The sequence below is a fragment of the Martes martes genome (assembly GCF_963455335.1).
Source record: "Martes martes genome assembly, chromosome: 6".
Classification (NCBI taxonomy): domain Eukaryota; kingdom Metazoa; phylum Chordata; class Mammalia; order Carnivora; family Mustelidae; genus Martes; species Martes martes.
The window spans coordinates 102,043,199-102,057,001 of NC_137893.1; the positions used below are offsets into that span (position 1 = coordinate 102,043,199).

The 13,803-nt window shown below is 36.0% G+C and overlaps 1 protein-coding gene and 1 pseudogene across 4 annotated transcripts in view; one reads left to right on the top strand and one right to left on the bottom strand.

Moving 5' to 3' along the window:
• Positions 1-13,004, top strand: part of ZNF451 (zinc finger protein 451) — a 147,049-nt gene extending 134,045 nt beyond the window's left edge. For all 3 annotated transcript variants that reach the window (XM_080807264.1, XM_080807263.1, XM_080807265.1), the window contains one exon: positions 12,322-13,004. In XM_080807264.1, coding sequence (XP_080663390.1) covers positions 12,322-12,368 — 47 coding nt within the window. In that variant the 3' untranslated portion in view covers positions 12,369-13,004. The remainder of the gene's footprint in view (positions 1-12,321) is intronic.
• On the bottom strand, positions 1,073-1,449 carry LOC308343992 (large ribosomal subunit protein eL31-like; annotated as a pseudogene). Its single transcript has one exon. The product of its transcript is annotated as a large ribosomal subunit protein eL31-like (transcript).
• Positions 13,005-13,803: the final 799 nt, after the last annotated feature.

A 13,803-nucleotide genomic window follows, 5' to 3' on the forward strand; every position in this document is an offset into this window, starting at 1 on the left:
CTGTCTCTCCTCCTGCTCATGCTCACACATTCTCTCTCAATAAATAAAATCTAAATAAATAAATAAATAACCTGCCCCCTAAGTTGTTTATCAAGGCCACTAAAAGCTAAATACCATTGAGCATCTAAGTAGTATAGACTTGGCAACCTTTATTTGCCACTCATGACTAATCCCATGGAAGGTGCCACACAAAATCATAACTTTTAAATAACCACTCTTGGAAAGCCTTCACAGTTTTTATGGTTCCTACCTAACCCAGGAAATCTGAGATAAGTATAATGCAATGTGGACCAGAGTTTCTAACATTTTGTTATCTATGGCTATTTTATGATTTGAAGAGTTTCTATACTTTTGTGATTCTTTAGATTGGCAAAAGGATTACTATAAAGAATTCAAGAAACTTTTTAAACTAGTTATCATGAGGTAGGAAAAATCACCTTGAGAAATCAAAGTGTTAGATGTGTGCTTTATTTTTTGATGCTTTATATAAATAAGTTTGAGAAACACACAGTGTTCACGTAAGTTAAGGGATAGGACTCCTCCACAGTTCGTCTGATGCCCTTCTTTTTCCCCTTTCACCCAGTAAGAACTAGCTCAAATATCATCTCTTAGGTTGAACCATAGAGAACTGACATTTTGTAGACATTTTTGGGTGCTCAGTACTAGATTTACCATCTTAAGAGAGAGTTAACTACTGCATTCATAAGGCTTCCTCAGTACCATATCAAGTAGATTTAAAGTTTTTCTGTCTTATCTCCTTTAGAAGTAAGATTATGTTTGTTGTTGTTTTCGTTTCAATAGCACTTAGCACCTAGTGTTTGGCCCTAAATAATTGTTTGTTGAAGAATAAACTTGTAACAAACTCCGAACATGTTAGAGCTACCAGGACCCACCTCTCTATAGCTGAATCAGAGAAATTAAGATAGAGGCAATTTGGCTGGGAGAAGAGTGGGTGATTTTATTGACCCTACAGCATGAAAGCAAAGTGATATTTTAGTCCAAACCTAATAGCAAAACTCAAAAAAGTTTAATTTTTTTTTGCAGTTTTATACCTTTATTTGACAATCAGTGATTAGTTCTCATCCATATTAACTGTCTGTAGGTTTTTGAAATTGATGACAGATTCATAGGTGACCAGTGTGTAGAGCTTGTTTGGTGAATCTTATCCTCGTTACGTTTTCTGGACAACCGCACATGGGTACGGTATGGAACATTCCTTATTCCTTTGGCCCAGACATCTTTGTTGAGCCAGGTGTCAATGTGCACATCTGGAGTTCCCATCTCCTTCATGGCAAATTTCTGGATTTCTTTGAGTGCCCAGGGGGCACGCTTCTTGAAATGCACTCTGTGGATGCAATTGTGAATGTTGATGGTGTATTCTCTGGTCACTACCTCATCAATGGCACAATGGCTCTTCTCGCCACCCTTCTTCGCAGGAACCATTCTGCCGGGCCCTGGTTGGAAAGCTAAATAACTTAAGTCTTTTTCATTCTTTCCTTCCCAACACAACACGTAAATGCCTGACAAATGGTAGCAAAAGGCAGGATAAATCTGCTTGTGACTCTTGCCTTGAGGAATGGTTATTTCCCTTATCTCCCTGCCCCTCCCACTACCATGATTTGTTTCATTCTTTTTTTTTCTCTGTAGACTAATACCAGACTCTGACTACCCATGCCAATCATAAAGATCCTCTGTAATCTATTTTATATACTGGACAGGGGAAATAGAGGACACATAGTGTGCTGATATAGAGTGCAGACTTTGGACTCAGACTGTCTTGGTTAAAATTCAGCTCTGCTGCCTATGAGTTATGTAATGTTGGTCAAGTCATTTAACTTCATTGTGTGTCAGTTTCTTCATTTTATTTTTTTTCTAAAGGTTTTATTTTTATTTGACAGAGATCACAAGTAGGCAGAGAGGCAGACAGAGAGGAAGGGAAGCAGGCTCCCTGCTGAGCAGAGAGCCCAATGCGGGGCTCCATCCCAGGACCCTGGGATCATGACCTGAGCCGAAAGCAGAGGCTTTAACGCACTGAGCCACCCAGGTGCCCCAGTTTCTTCGTTTTAAAAACTTGGAATACTAGTATACCTGTCTTATTAGAATAATTTGATACATGGTAAACAGTACATGTATTGGTTGCTGCTGCTGTTATTGTGATTTTAATCATCATCATTACTATTATTCACTGTTATCTGCCTCTAAGGCCTGCTTTGGAGAATGGCTACTTAGAGGTATCTTCACTCAATCCACTGAAAAAAAAAGAAGACCAGCATTATGTGGGTGGTTGCCATTGCAAAACCATCTTTCTATGAATGTCAGTGATTTGCCTTAGAGTTTCTTCAGATAATAGCAGTCATCATATTCATATTGTTGCCAGTTTAAAGAACAAAGACAGGGTAAGAAAGAAAACTCTAATCATAACAAGTCTTCTAAACCTTAAGTAGTTTGCCTCTAGATTCATAATCTTAAAATGATGGGGCATGATTCATGTGTAACTATTCTAATTCCTATTACTGAGTTCTTTCCTATTCTACTGTAATTACCTCTCTTTCAAAGAGGGTGAAATTAAGGCAGACAAAATTCCCACAAATATTATTTATTTCTTCATATAGCTTTCAGTTATTGTCTAATGTTCTTTCATTTCAACCTGAGGATTCCCTTTAGCATTTCTTAAAAGGCAAGACTAATAACAGACTCTCCCTTACTTTTGTTTATCTGGGGAGGTCTTCATTTCTCCATTCTTGAAGACTGATTTTGCTGCACGTAGAATTCTTGATTTACAAGGGTTTTTTCCAGCTCTTTTTAACTATGTCATCTCACTGCCTTCTGGCCTCTGTGGTTTGATGAAAAATAAGCTATTAATTTTACTGAGACTCTCTTACACATGATGAGTTTCTTCTCTCTTGCTGCTTATGTTATTTTTGGCTTTTGATGCTTTGGCTGTAATGTGTCTCAGCGTGGATCACTTTCAGTTTCTTCCTGGAGTTTGTTGAGCTTCTTAGATGTGTAGATTCATATCTTTCATCAAATTTGGGACATTTATTGGCCATTATTTCTTAAAATATTCATTCTGTCCCTTTCTTCTTCTTCTGGACTCCCATAATGCATATCTTATTGCATTTGATGGTATTCCACCAGTCCTTTAACTTCTGCTTGCTTTTTTCCATTTTTCTTTCTTATCTTCAAACTGGATAAACTTGTCCTGTCTTCAGGTTTGCTGATTCTTTTTTCTGTTTGTTTAAATTTGTTAAACTCCTGTAATGAATTTTTATTTTAGTTACACTTTTCAGCTCCAGAATTTCTATTTGGTGGCTTTTCATAATTTCTGTCTCTTTATTGATATTCTCATTTTGTTCATACATTGCTTTCCTGGTTTCCTTTAGTTCTTTGTCCGTGGTTTACTTTAGCTCTTAGAACATATTAAAAAAAAAATATATATATATATATATATATATATATATATATATATTTTTTTTTTTTTTTTTTTTTTTTTTTTAAACAGGGGCACCTGGGTGGCTCAGTGGGTTAAAGCCTCTGCCTTTGGCTCAGGTCATGATCCCAGAGTCCTGGGATCGAGCCCCTCATCAGGTTCTCTGCTCAGCAGGGAGCCTGCTTCCCTTCCTCTCTCTTTCTGCCTGCCTCTCTGCCTACTTGTGATCTCTGTCAAGTAAATAAATAAGATCTTTAAAAAAAAGGGGGGACATATTTAAAACAGTTGGTTTAAAGTCTTAGTCTAGTAAGTCCAATGTCTAGGTTTTCTCAGAGACAGTTTAACTCATTTTTTTCCCCTTTAAATGGGCCATACTTTCCTGTTTCTTTGTATTCTTTGTCTTTTGTTGTTGAAAACTGGGTATGCAAATACTATAGTACCTCTGGAAATCATATTCTCTCTCTTCCCCAGACTGCAGTTTTGTTGAAGGCTACAGTCGTCCATTTGTTTACTTTTCCAAACTATAGTTGACCTCCAAACAGCATGGGGTTGGGACACTGACGCATCCACAGACACACACACACACACACACACACACACGCACGCACACACAGTCAAAAATTTACATTTAAGTTTTAACTTCCCAAAAACTTAATTACTAAAAGCCCACTATTGACTAGAAGCCTCTAATAACAAATTGTTTATTAATACATATTTTGTAGGGGCACCTGGGTGGCTCAGCTGATTAAGTGTCCAACTCTTGATTTTGGCTCAGGTCATGAGCTTAGGGTTCTGGGATTGAGCCCTGCATTGGGCTCTACACTCAGCTCAGAGTCTGTTTGGATTTCTCTTCCTCTGCCCTTCCCCCAGTTCACACATGCTCACTCTTTCTCTCTAAAAATAAACAGTAAATAAAACAAAAAATAGTCAGTACACAGGCATTTAGGTGGCTCAGTTGGTTAGTTGTCTGCCTGCAGCTCAGCTCATGATCTTGAGGTCCTGGAATTGAGCTCCACAGCAGGCTCTCTGCTTAGGGGAGAGTCTGCCTCTCCCTCTTTCTCTGCTCCTCCCCCTACTTGTGCATGCACTTGCTCTCTCTCTCTCTCTCTCTCTCAAATTATTCTTTTAAAAAATAGTCAATACATATTTTGTATGTTATATGTGTTATATACTGTATTCTTACAATAAAATAATCTACAGATAAAAATATTAAGAAAACCATAAGGAAGAGAAAATACGTTAAAGTTAAATTTAAAGGTATAAATTTCCCTCTAAGCCAGGGTCAACAGGCTTTTCCTGTAAAACCACGTGGTAAGTATTTTAGACTTTGTAGTTCACATTGTCTCTGTTACAGTTACTCAACTTATCCTTATAGTATGAAAACAGCTATACACAACACATAAACAAATGCTTGTGGATATGTCCAATAAAACTTTATTTGCAAAAATTGTCTTTGGCCTGGGTTTGGCCCACACACAACTTTGTCAGTCCTCTACTTTTACCATGTTCCATATATTTTTGCTGTTTGAAATTGAAAGATATTTCAATTTGAAATATTTTAATTTTCCTTGGATTTTCTTCTTTCACCTGTTGGCTCTTTAGGAGTATATTGTGTAGTTTCCAAATATTTGAATGTCTTATTATTCATTTCTAATTTAATTCTGTTATGGTAAGAGAATATACTCTGTAAAACTTTAATCTTTTTAAATTTATTGAGATTTTTATCAGCCAACATGTAGTCTGTCTTGGTAAACATTACGTATGCACTTGAAAAGAATGTGTTTTCTGTATTTATTGTGTAGAATACTTTATAAATGTCAATTCGGCCAAGGTGGTTGATATCAAATCTTTATCTGTACTCATTTTTTTTAATCTAGGTGATCTATCAGGTATTGCAGTAGGGATAATGAATTCTTCATCAGTGATTGTGGATTATATTTCTCTTTAGTTCTGTTTATACTTTTATATTTTGAAGTTCTATTTTTATTGGAAAATTCTGTTTTGTATTTCTGATGTGTCTTCCTAATGAATTGACACATTTATTATTATGAAATGCTATCTCTGGTAACACCTTTAATCATGAAATTTTTTTTAAAGATTTTATTTATTTTTGAGAGAGAGTAAGCATATGGGTGGAGGTAAGAGGCATTGGGAGAGGGAGAGGTACATTTCTTACAGACACCATGAAGTTTGATCTTACTTTTTGATTTACTGTAATAATCTCTACTTTTAAAGAATGGATTATTTAGTCTTTTAATATTTAATGTAATTTCATACATGGTTGAATTCTTGTCTGCCTTTTTGTTTTCTCTTTGTCCCCTCTTTTATCTTTTAGTTCCTACTTTCGTACCTTCTTTTGGATTATTATAGTACTATATTTTACTGTATTGTGTGTATTTAGTTTTTACTATCTTACTTATTTGTTTGTGTATTTATTATTCTTTAAGAGTGAAAGAGAGAGGGAGAGAGCACAAGCAGGAGCAGCAGCAGAGGGAAAAGTAGGCTCCCTGCTGAGCAAGGAGCCTAATGTGGGTTCAATCCCAGGACCCCTGGGATCATGACCTGAGCCGAAGGCAGATGCTTAACCTACTGAGCCACTATGCGTCCCAGTTTTTACTTTTAATAGGTCTATGGGCTTTTAGCCCTTTGTATTAATTTTTATGGTTGCTCTAGATTACAGTGTATAGTTTTTGCTTTTTATACTGTATTGAGTGCTACTATACTCCACTTTATCTAAAATGTAGGAACCTTCCGGGACACCTGAGTGGCTCAGTCAGTTAAGCTACTGCCTTCGGCTCAGGTTGTGGTCCCGAGGTTCTGGGATCAAGTCCCCCATTGGGCTCCTTGTCCAGCAGGGAGCCTGCTTCTCTCTCTGCCTGAGCCTGCCACTCTGCCTGCTTGTGCTCTCTCTCTGACAAATAAATAAATAAAATCTTTAAAAAAAATGTAGAAACCTTCCAGTACCATAGGTTAGTTTATGTTCTGCCCCCAAGTCTCTCTACTATAGTTGCCATTTGTATTACATCTACATGTATTATAAATTCTACCAGAATATGTTATTTTTTTTTTACTTTAAACAGGGCTATGAATTTTATTTTATTTATTTTAAAAAGATTTTATTATATTTATTTGACAGAAAGAGAGATCACAAGTAGGCAGAGAGGCAGGCGGGGGGGGGGGCGGGAGGGGTGAGGAAGCAGGCTTCCTGCTGAGCAGAGAGCCTGATGCAGTCCTCGATCCCAGGACAATGAGATCATGACCTGAGCCAAAGGCAGAGGCTTAACCCACTGAGCCACCCAGGCACCCCAGTGCTATGAATTTTAAAGAAAGAAAAGAAAAAGCACATACCCTTTTATATTTATTCACAGCTGCCATTTTCAGTAAACTTCATTCTTTCCAATAGATTAGAGTTTCCCTCTAGTGTCATTTTTCTTCCTTCAGCCAAAAGGATTTTTTTTTTAATTTTTTGTGATACGCGTTTTGCTAGTGATGAATATTCTTTTTTGCTTATATGAAGATAATCTTTATTTTTCCTTGAATTTTGAAGAATGTTTTCTCTAGCATTAGAATTCTAGTTGACGGGACACTTGGGTGGCTCAGCCGGTTAGGTGTCTGCCTTTGGCTTGGGTCATGATCCCAGGGTCCTGGGGATCGAGTCCCTCCCAGGGAGCCTGCTTCTCCCTCTGTGTGCCACTTCCCCTGCTTGAGCTCTCACACTCTCTTGCTCTCTCTCTGGCAAATAAAAAAATAAAATCATTAAAAAAAAAAAAGAATTCTAGTTGACAAATATTTTTTCCTTTCGGCACTTTGAGGTGTTATTCCATTGTCTTCTGGCCTCCATTATTTGTCATGAGAAGTCACCATAATTTGTATTATTGTTTCCCTGTGTGTAATGTGTCATTTTTTTCCTGTTGCTCCTTTCAGTATTTCTACTTCGTCCTTGGATTTAAGCAGTTCTCGATAAACCCCCTAGATGTAGTTATCTTTGTATTTATATCCTCCTTGGAGTTTTCTTAGCTCCTTGTAATTATGTTCCCCCCAATATTAAAGATGTTTTTAAGTAATATCTATACCCAGCATCAGGTTTGAACTCACAACCCCAAGATGAAGAGTCGAGTGCTCCACTGACTCAGCCAGCCAGGCACCCCTATTTCCCCAATTTTAGAAATTTCCACCCATTATTTCTTCATAATTTTCTGTCCCACTTGGTCTCTGTTCTTTTCTTTTTTGACTCCAGTTATACATATGTTAGGTCTCTTAAATTTATCCAGAGATTTGTTCATTTTCTTCCAATCTTTTTTCTCTGTTGGATTATTATTTTTTGAAGGTTTATTTATTTGGGAGAGAGAGCACAAATGGAGCAGGAGCAGAGGGACAAGCAGACTCCCCACTGAGCATGGATTCCCGATGCAGGGCTCCATCACAGGACCCTGAGATCAGGACTTGAGCCAAAATCAGACTTAACCAACTGAGCCACCCAGGTGCCCCCTTGTTCAATAATTTCTGTTGTTCAACCATCAAGTTTACTAATTTTTCCCCCTTCCTTCTCCAGTGTTAAGCTGAGTGAATTTTCCAGTTCAAATATATTTCTCAGTTCTAGAATTTTCATTTAGTTGTTTTTTAAAAAACAGATTGATTTCTCTGTTGAGATTTCTTATCCATTCATCCTTAAATCTATGAAAACGTAATTTTTCTAAAATTGTTTTCTGCTGGGGCGCCTGGGTGGCTCAGTGGGTTAAAGCCTCTGCCTTCGGCTCAGATCATGATCTCAGTGTCCTGGATCAAGCCCTGCATCGGGCTCTCTGCTCAGCAGGGAGCCTGCTTCCCCCTCTCTCTCTGCCTGCCTCTCTGCCTACTTGTGATTTGTAGCTCTCTCTGTCAAATAAATAAATAAAATCTTTTAAAAAAATAAAAATAAAAAATAAAATTGTTTTCTGCTAATTCCAACAGTTTGTTAATCTTGGGGGTTAGTTTCAATTGCCTGGTCTTCCTCTTGACTGTTTAGTTACATTTCTTTTTCCTTTTTTGATATATATGGATGTTGCAGATATATATTACAGATTCTTTTGATTCTGTTATTTTTATCTGAGGAATGTTTTGTTTTTGTTTTTGTTTTCAGCAGTTACCTTGCTAGACCTATACTCCAAACTCTGCTTCTCCACAGCAGGCAACAGCTAAAATTGCTTACTCCTTTTACTTCCCAGCTGTTGTTTTTCATTGGGAATCTTAGATCCTCTCCTTTGTATGTACAATTCAGAAGTCCACTAAGAGTTTGTAGATTTGGAAAATCCTGTCTTCTGTAACTTTGTTGTTTCTTCTGGGATACCTTTCTTTCAAAACCTCCCCTCCCCCAGCTTTTCTTTCTAGCGGCTATGACTGATACAAACTCTGTCTATGATGCCTTAAGCTACAGAGTTTGGTTTTCTGCATGAAGTTCTATTACCTTCCCAAAAGGACTGATGAATGCCCTGACGCAACAAAACCATAAACCTGCACATTGAACCCTGTGCAATTTCTTTGATGATCAGCTTCTGTCCTGTCTCTGCCTAATTTTTGTTGCTCTCCAGTGCCTTAAAATAGTTTATAATTGTTGTCTATTGGAGGGTTAATCCAATATAAGTTACACTATTATTAGAAGTGGAACTATTTAATTGGTTTTTGTTTTTATCATCTTTTAACTGCAAAATTTAATTTCTAGAAGTTCACTATAGACAATATTTTTGTATGCATTTCTGCTATTTTATTTTTAGTTTTCTCTTTTAATTCTTTTAATTGGTTTGTAAGTTGTATACTTGGTTTCCAGGTTTTGTGGTTATATTGGCATTTTACCACTTTTTTTTTAAAGATTTTATTTATTTATTTGACAGAGATCCACAAGTAGGCAGAGAGGCAGGCAGAGCAAGAGGAGGAAGCAGGCTCCCTGCTGAGCAGAGAGCCTGATGTGGGGCTCAATCCCAGTACCCTGGGATCATGACTTGAGCTGAAGGCAGAAGATTTAATCCACTGAACCACCCAGGTGCCCCTTTACCACATTTTTTATATATAATTTAAAGACTTAAGTATATCTCCAAAGTGTTGCATAAAGTGCCTTTATGCAACAATAAAAGGACTCTAGAATACTTCACTTGATCCTCTTCCTCCCAATTTATATGCTGGTATTCTCCAGTGTTTAGTTCTATATGTGTATATGTGTATTGTATAAGGCACACAAAAGTTGTACAAAACATCTCACAAAGCTGGTAACCATCCCTCAGGTTAAAGAAAAGGACATCACCAACACATTAATTTGCTAGGGCTCCCATAATTACATGCTACAAACTAGATGGCTCAAAACAACAGAAATTTACTGTCTCGCTGTTTTAGAGATTAGAAAACTGAAGTCAAATTGTCTGTAGGGCCATTTTCCCTCTCCTAGCTTTTAGTTATTAACAGACAATCATATGCACTCCTTGGCTTATAGATGTACCACTCTAATCTCTGCCTCCATCATCATGTGGTCATCTTCTTCTACCTGTATGTCTGTCTTTACATGGCATTTCTTTCTTACAGGGACACCAGTTGTGTTGGATTAAGGCTCAACCTAGTGACCTCATCTTAAATGGATTACACCTGCAAAGACCCTATTTTCAGATTAGATCACATTCATAGGTACTAGGGATTTGGACATATGTTTTGGGGGGAACATAATTCAACTATAACAACCAGTACCTTAGAAGTATCCCCCTCACTCCCTCTTCCAGTTACTTACCCTACACTCCTTCCCGATTGTCAGTGGCCACTATCATGTCTTGAAATACTAGTTTAATAGTGCTTGATTTTGAACTTTATTTAAATTGAATCGTACAGACTCATCACTGTCCAGAAGAATTTTCTGTCATGATGAAAATAATTCTGTATCTGTACCTGGTTGCTAATAGTCATGTATAACTGTTAAGCACTTGAATGTGCCTTAACTGAAAAACTAAATCTTGAATCTTAATTTTTATTGATTTAAATATAAATAGCCACATAGAGTCAGTATCTATCGTATTGGAAAGCACGAGCATGGTCTGTATTCTTTTATGTCTGGATGCCTTTTTTTTTTTTTTTTAAAGATTTATTTATTTGAGAGAGACCAAGAGAGACAGTCCAGGCAGACTCCATGCTGAGCACGGAGCCCAACATGGGGCTCCGTCTTGAGGCCCTGAGATCATGACCTGAGCTGAAACCAAGAGTCGGACACTTAACCAACTGTGCCACCCAGATACCCCTGGATGCCTTTTAAACAACATTGTTTGATAGATTCATCCAGATGTTAGCATGTAGCTTTGGTTTCTTCATTTCTAATACCTACACAATTCATCTATTATTTATAGACATTTGCTTTGTACTTTTTGGCTATTGTAGGTAATGCTACTGTGAACATTCTCATACATCTCTCTTAATGAACATATATGCATATTTCTGGGAATATATACCTAGGAGTGGGCTTACTCATGTTCAAGTTTAGTAGGTAATGCCAAATTCTTTTTCCAAAGTGGTTTTGCCAGTTTTTTTTCTTGGTCCCAGTGGTATATGTGAGTTCCTATTGATTTACATTTTCACCAGTCATTTAAATTAGTCTTTTAATTTTAGCTACTGAAGGGTATATACGGTTATTTTTTTTTTCTGGTTTTAATTTACATTTTCTGATGAATAAGGCTTATTGACCATTATGTCTGTGCCTTTTCAAAATTCTTAACGGTTTTCTTTTGGATTTTTTTAACTGATTTTTGGGAGTTGAAAATTTTTTAGTTCTTTCTGGGTACAAGTTTCGTGTATTGCAAATATTTTCTCCCACTGTATGTCTTGCCTTTTTACTCATTTAATGGTGTCTTTTAATGGATAAAAGTAATTTTAATAGATTCCAAATTACCATAGTTTTCCATAATATTTTTTAAAATTCTGTTTAATAACTATTTCCCTACACTAAGGTCATAAAGCTATTCCCTTGTATTATCTTCTAGAAACTGGTACCACAGTCTTAATTATTATAACTTTATAAATAAGTTTTCATATTTTTTACAAGTCTTATCGTCTTGTTTTTCTTTGCTAAGAGCATCTTGGCTTTTCTTTGTGTTTCCTCATCCTTAGAATTCATCTTAGGGCAACTTTCTGACCTAGAATATAGCTTTAATTTAACACACAGTGTATACTAGCCTGTAGTATTTTAAATTACAGAAACATAACACAGTGTCCCAGCTGAGAGGAAGGTGTAGCTGCATCTTAGAGAGATCACTGGTACCCGTGAACCAAGGAGCCTCTGAGAGACTTTGGACTGGATGGGATGAAATAAATCTGGTGTGAGAAGCTGGTGAAGGCCAGGAAATGGAGAAACCACTTGTAAACCCAAGAATGTCTTTCTTGTTTACTATTGTATTCCTTTGCCTGGTATACAGTGGGCATGCGATAAATATTTGTTAAATGAATGCATATATTATATGCTTCTCAAGACATTATATAGCTATGAGTTTCACTCTTTACCTGAGATGCTAGAAAGCTTAAAAAGAAATTTTTAATGCCTGTGAGATTTTGGCATTTCATGCTTTTGCCTCTTTCTATTTTAAGCCTTATATGCATTGCCTTAAGTGATTGTCAGTGATATCAAAAGTTTGTTGACTTTTGTCCCTAACTGGAAATAACTTGCAGGTCCTTAGTAAACTCATATTATAATTCAATCTGAGGTTATATCCAGATTCTCATTATTTTGAAACACTCAAACTGTATGAAGAGACTGCCAAGTCATCCTAGGTTTCTCAACTTTGTATTTCCTTCCTTTCTTGAAAAGACAGATGTAGTTGATGAGATTTACATAGAGCATGTTTATTAGTTTTCTGCCCTAAATATTAAAATTCTCTGTTTTGTTAATGCAGATGTGGAATTAGAAGAAGCTATTAGAAGAAGTCTTGAGGAAATGTAATTGTAAAGTTATTACCACACAACATCAAGTGGCCTTGAAGAGACTCAGGATAATGAATTCTTGAGTTTGTTTTCTAAAGGAGACCAGAAATCTGTTGGTACAAATGTATTTGGAAACATGGTTTTTTTGCTTTTGCATCTGATATTTGCTTTGTATTTTTGTGCTATTTTTTAAAATGTACAGAAGAATAGAATACATGTTAATGCAGATACAAATCATGTATTCTGATATAGTTATCACAGTTTTCCAGTTAACTTTGAATTTATATATTTAGGTTAAAAGAACTAAAAAATAGAGAGGCTCTTGACTATTGTTTATATGTTTCCCAAATAGCATTAGTTGTTGAATTTTATTTGTACTGTACAGATGATTCTAGTTTATTTTTTTAGGAGTGAAAATGAATATAAATAAAGCTGTCATAGCTCACTTTTTCTGTAAATTCTATTTCTTATGTGGCACTAATATAGACTACCTTTGAGATCTTTGTTTATGATTATTAGAAGAGAGTAATGGAAACTGATCATGGAAACAGATTAAAAACTTTTACTGGGCAATGTTCTTTGTGGGTTTCACTCAGCTGTATTGTCCTGCTGTAGCACCACATTGCTGTAATTAAAAACAAAACAAAACAAAAAACTCTAATTTCTTTGAAATTATTGAAACGTTTTCCATTCCTTTTACCTGCTTAGACTTTCATGTGACTCGTATTATCTATAGGTTAAAGGGAATGATGTCAAAATGTTTGCATAGAATTAAATGTATTTTTAATAACATTAGTCCCTTTTTATATATATTTGTGTAAACATAATATTCTTCCAAAAAATAATGTTGATGGTCTACTCAGGAGTAATCTTCCTTAACCTTTAAACTTTTTATTTCATTGGACGTGTCTTCATTTTAATTATTAATTAAACTGTCAGCTTCCTACATTTGGTATTACACATTTAATTTTTAAATGGTCAGGCTCCATTGTGAAGAATAAAAAACATTACATAAATAGAAGATGAAGGAGGGCTTGTCATACTATCTTTGTGCATGTGCACAAAGTCTTCCCTAAAGATTTTAAGTAGTAATTACATACCAGACTTAAATTTTTCTATAAATATAAATTGGTCTTTAAGATGAAAAAAAAAATCATGGCTAGAATTTTCTTTCTCTGCAACTTGATATTTTAGTGTGAAATAGCATTACTGTTTGTTTGTTTTATTACTATAATCCTTCCAATCCACATTGGAAACCAGTTTGTGTTTTTATTTCTTACAATGTCAGTTCTGTCCTACCTGCTTGCATTTTTTTATTTTAAGTAGACAGACCTGTTGGTTGAGAATTTACCATTTTTCCAAAACGACCACATTGTACTTTTAATTTGTATGTTAAAGTCATCAGGCAGGATTTTAGGAGGTAGTCATGAGCTGGACCTTACAGGCATCTCCAA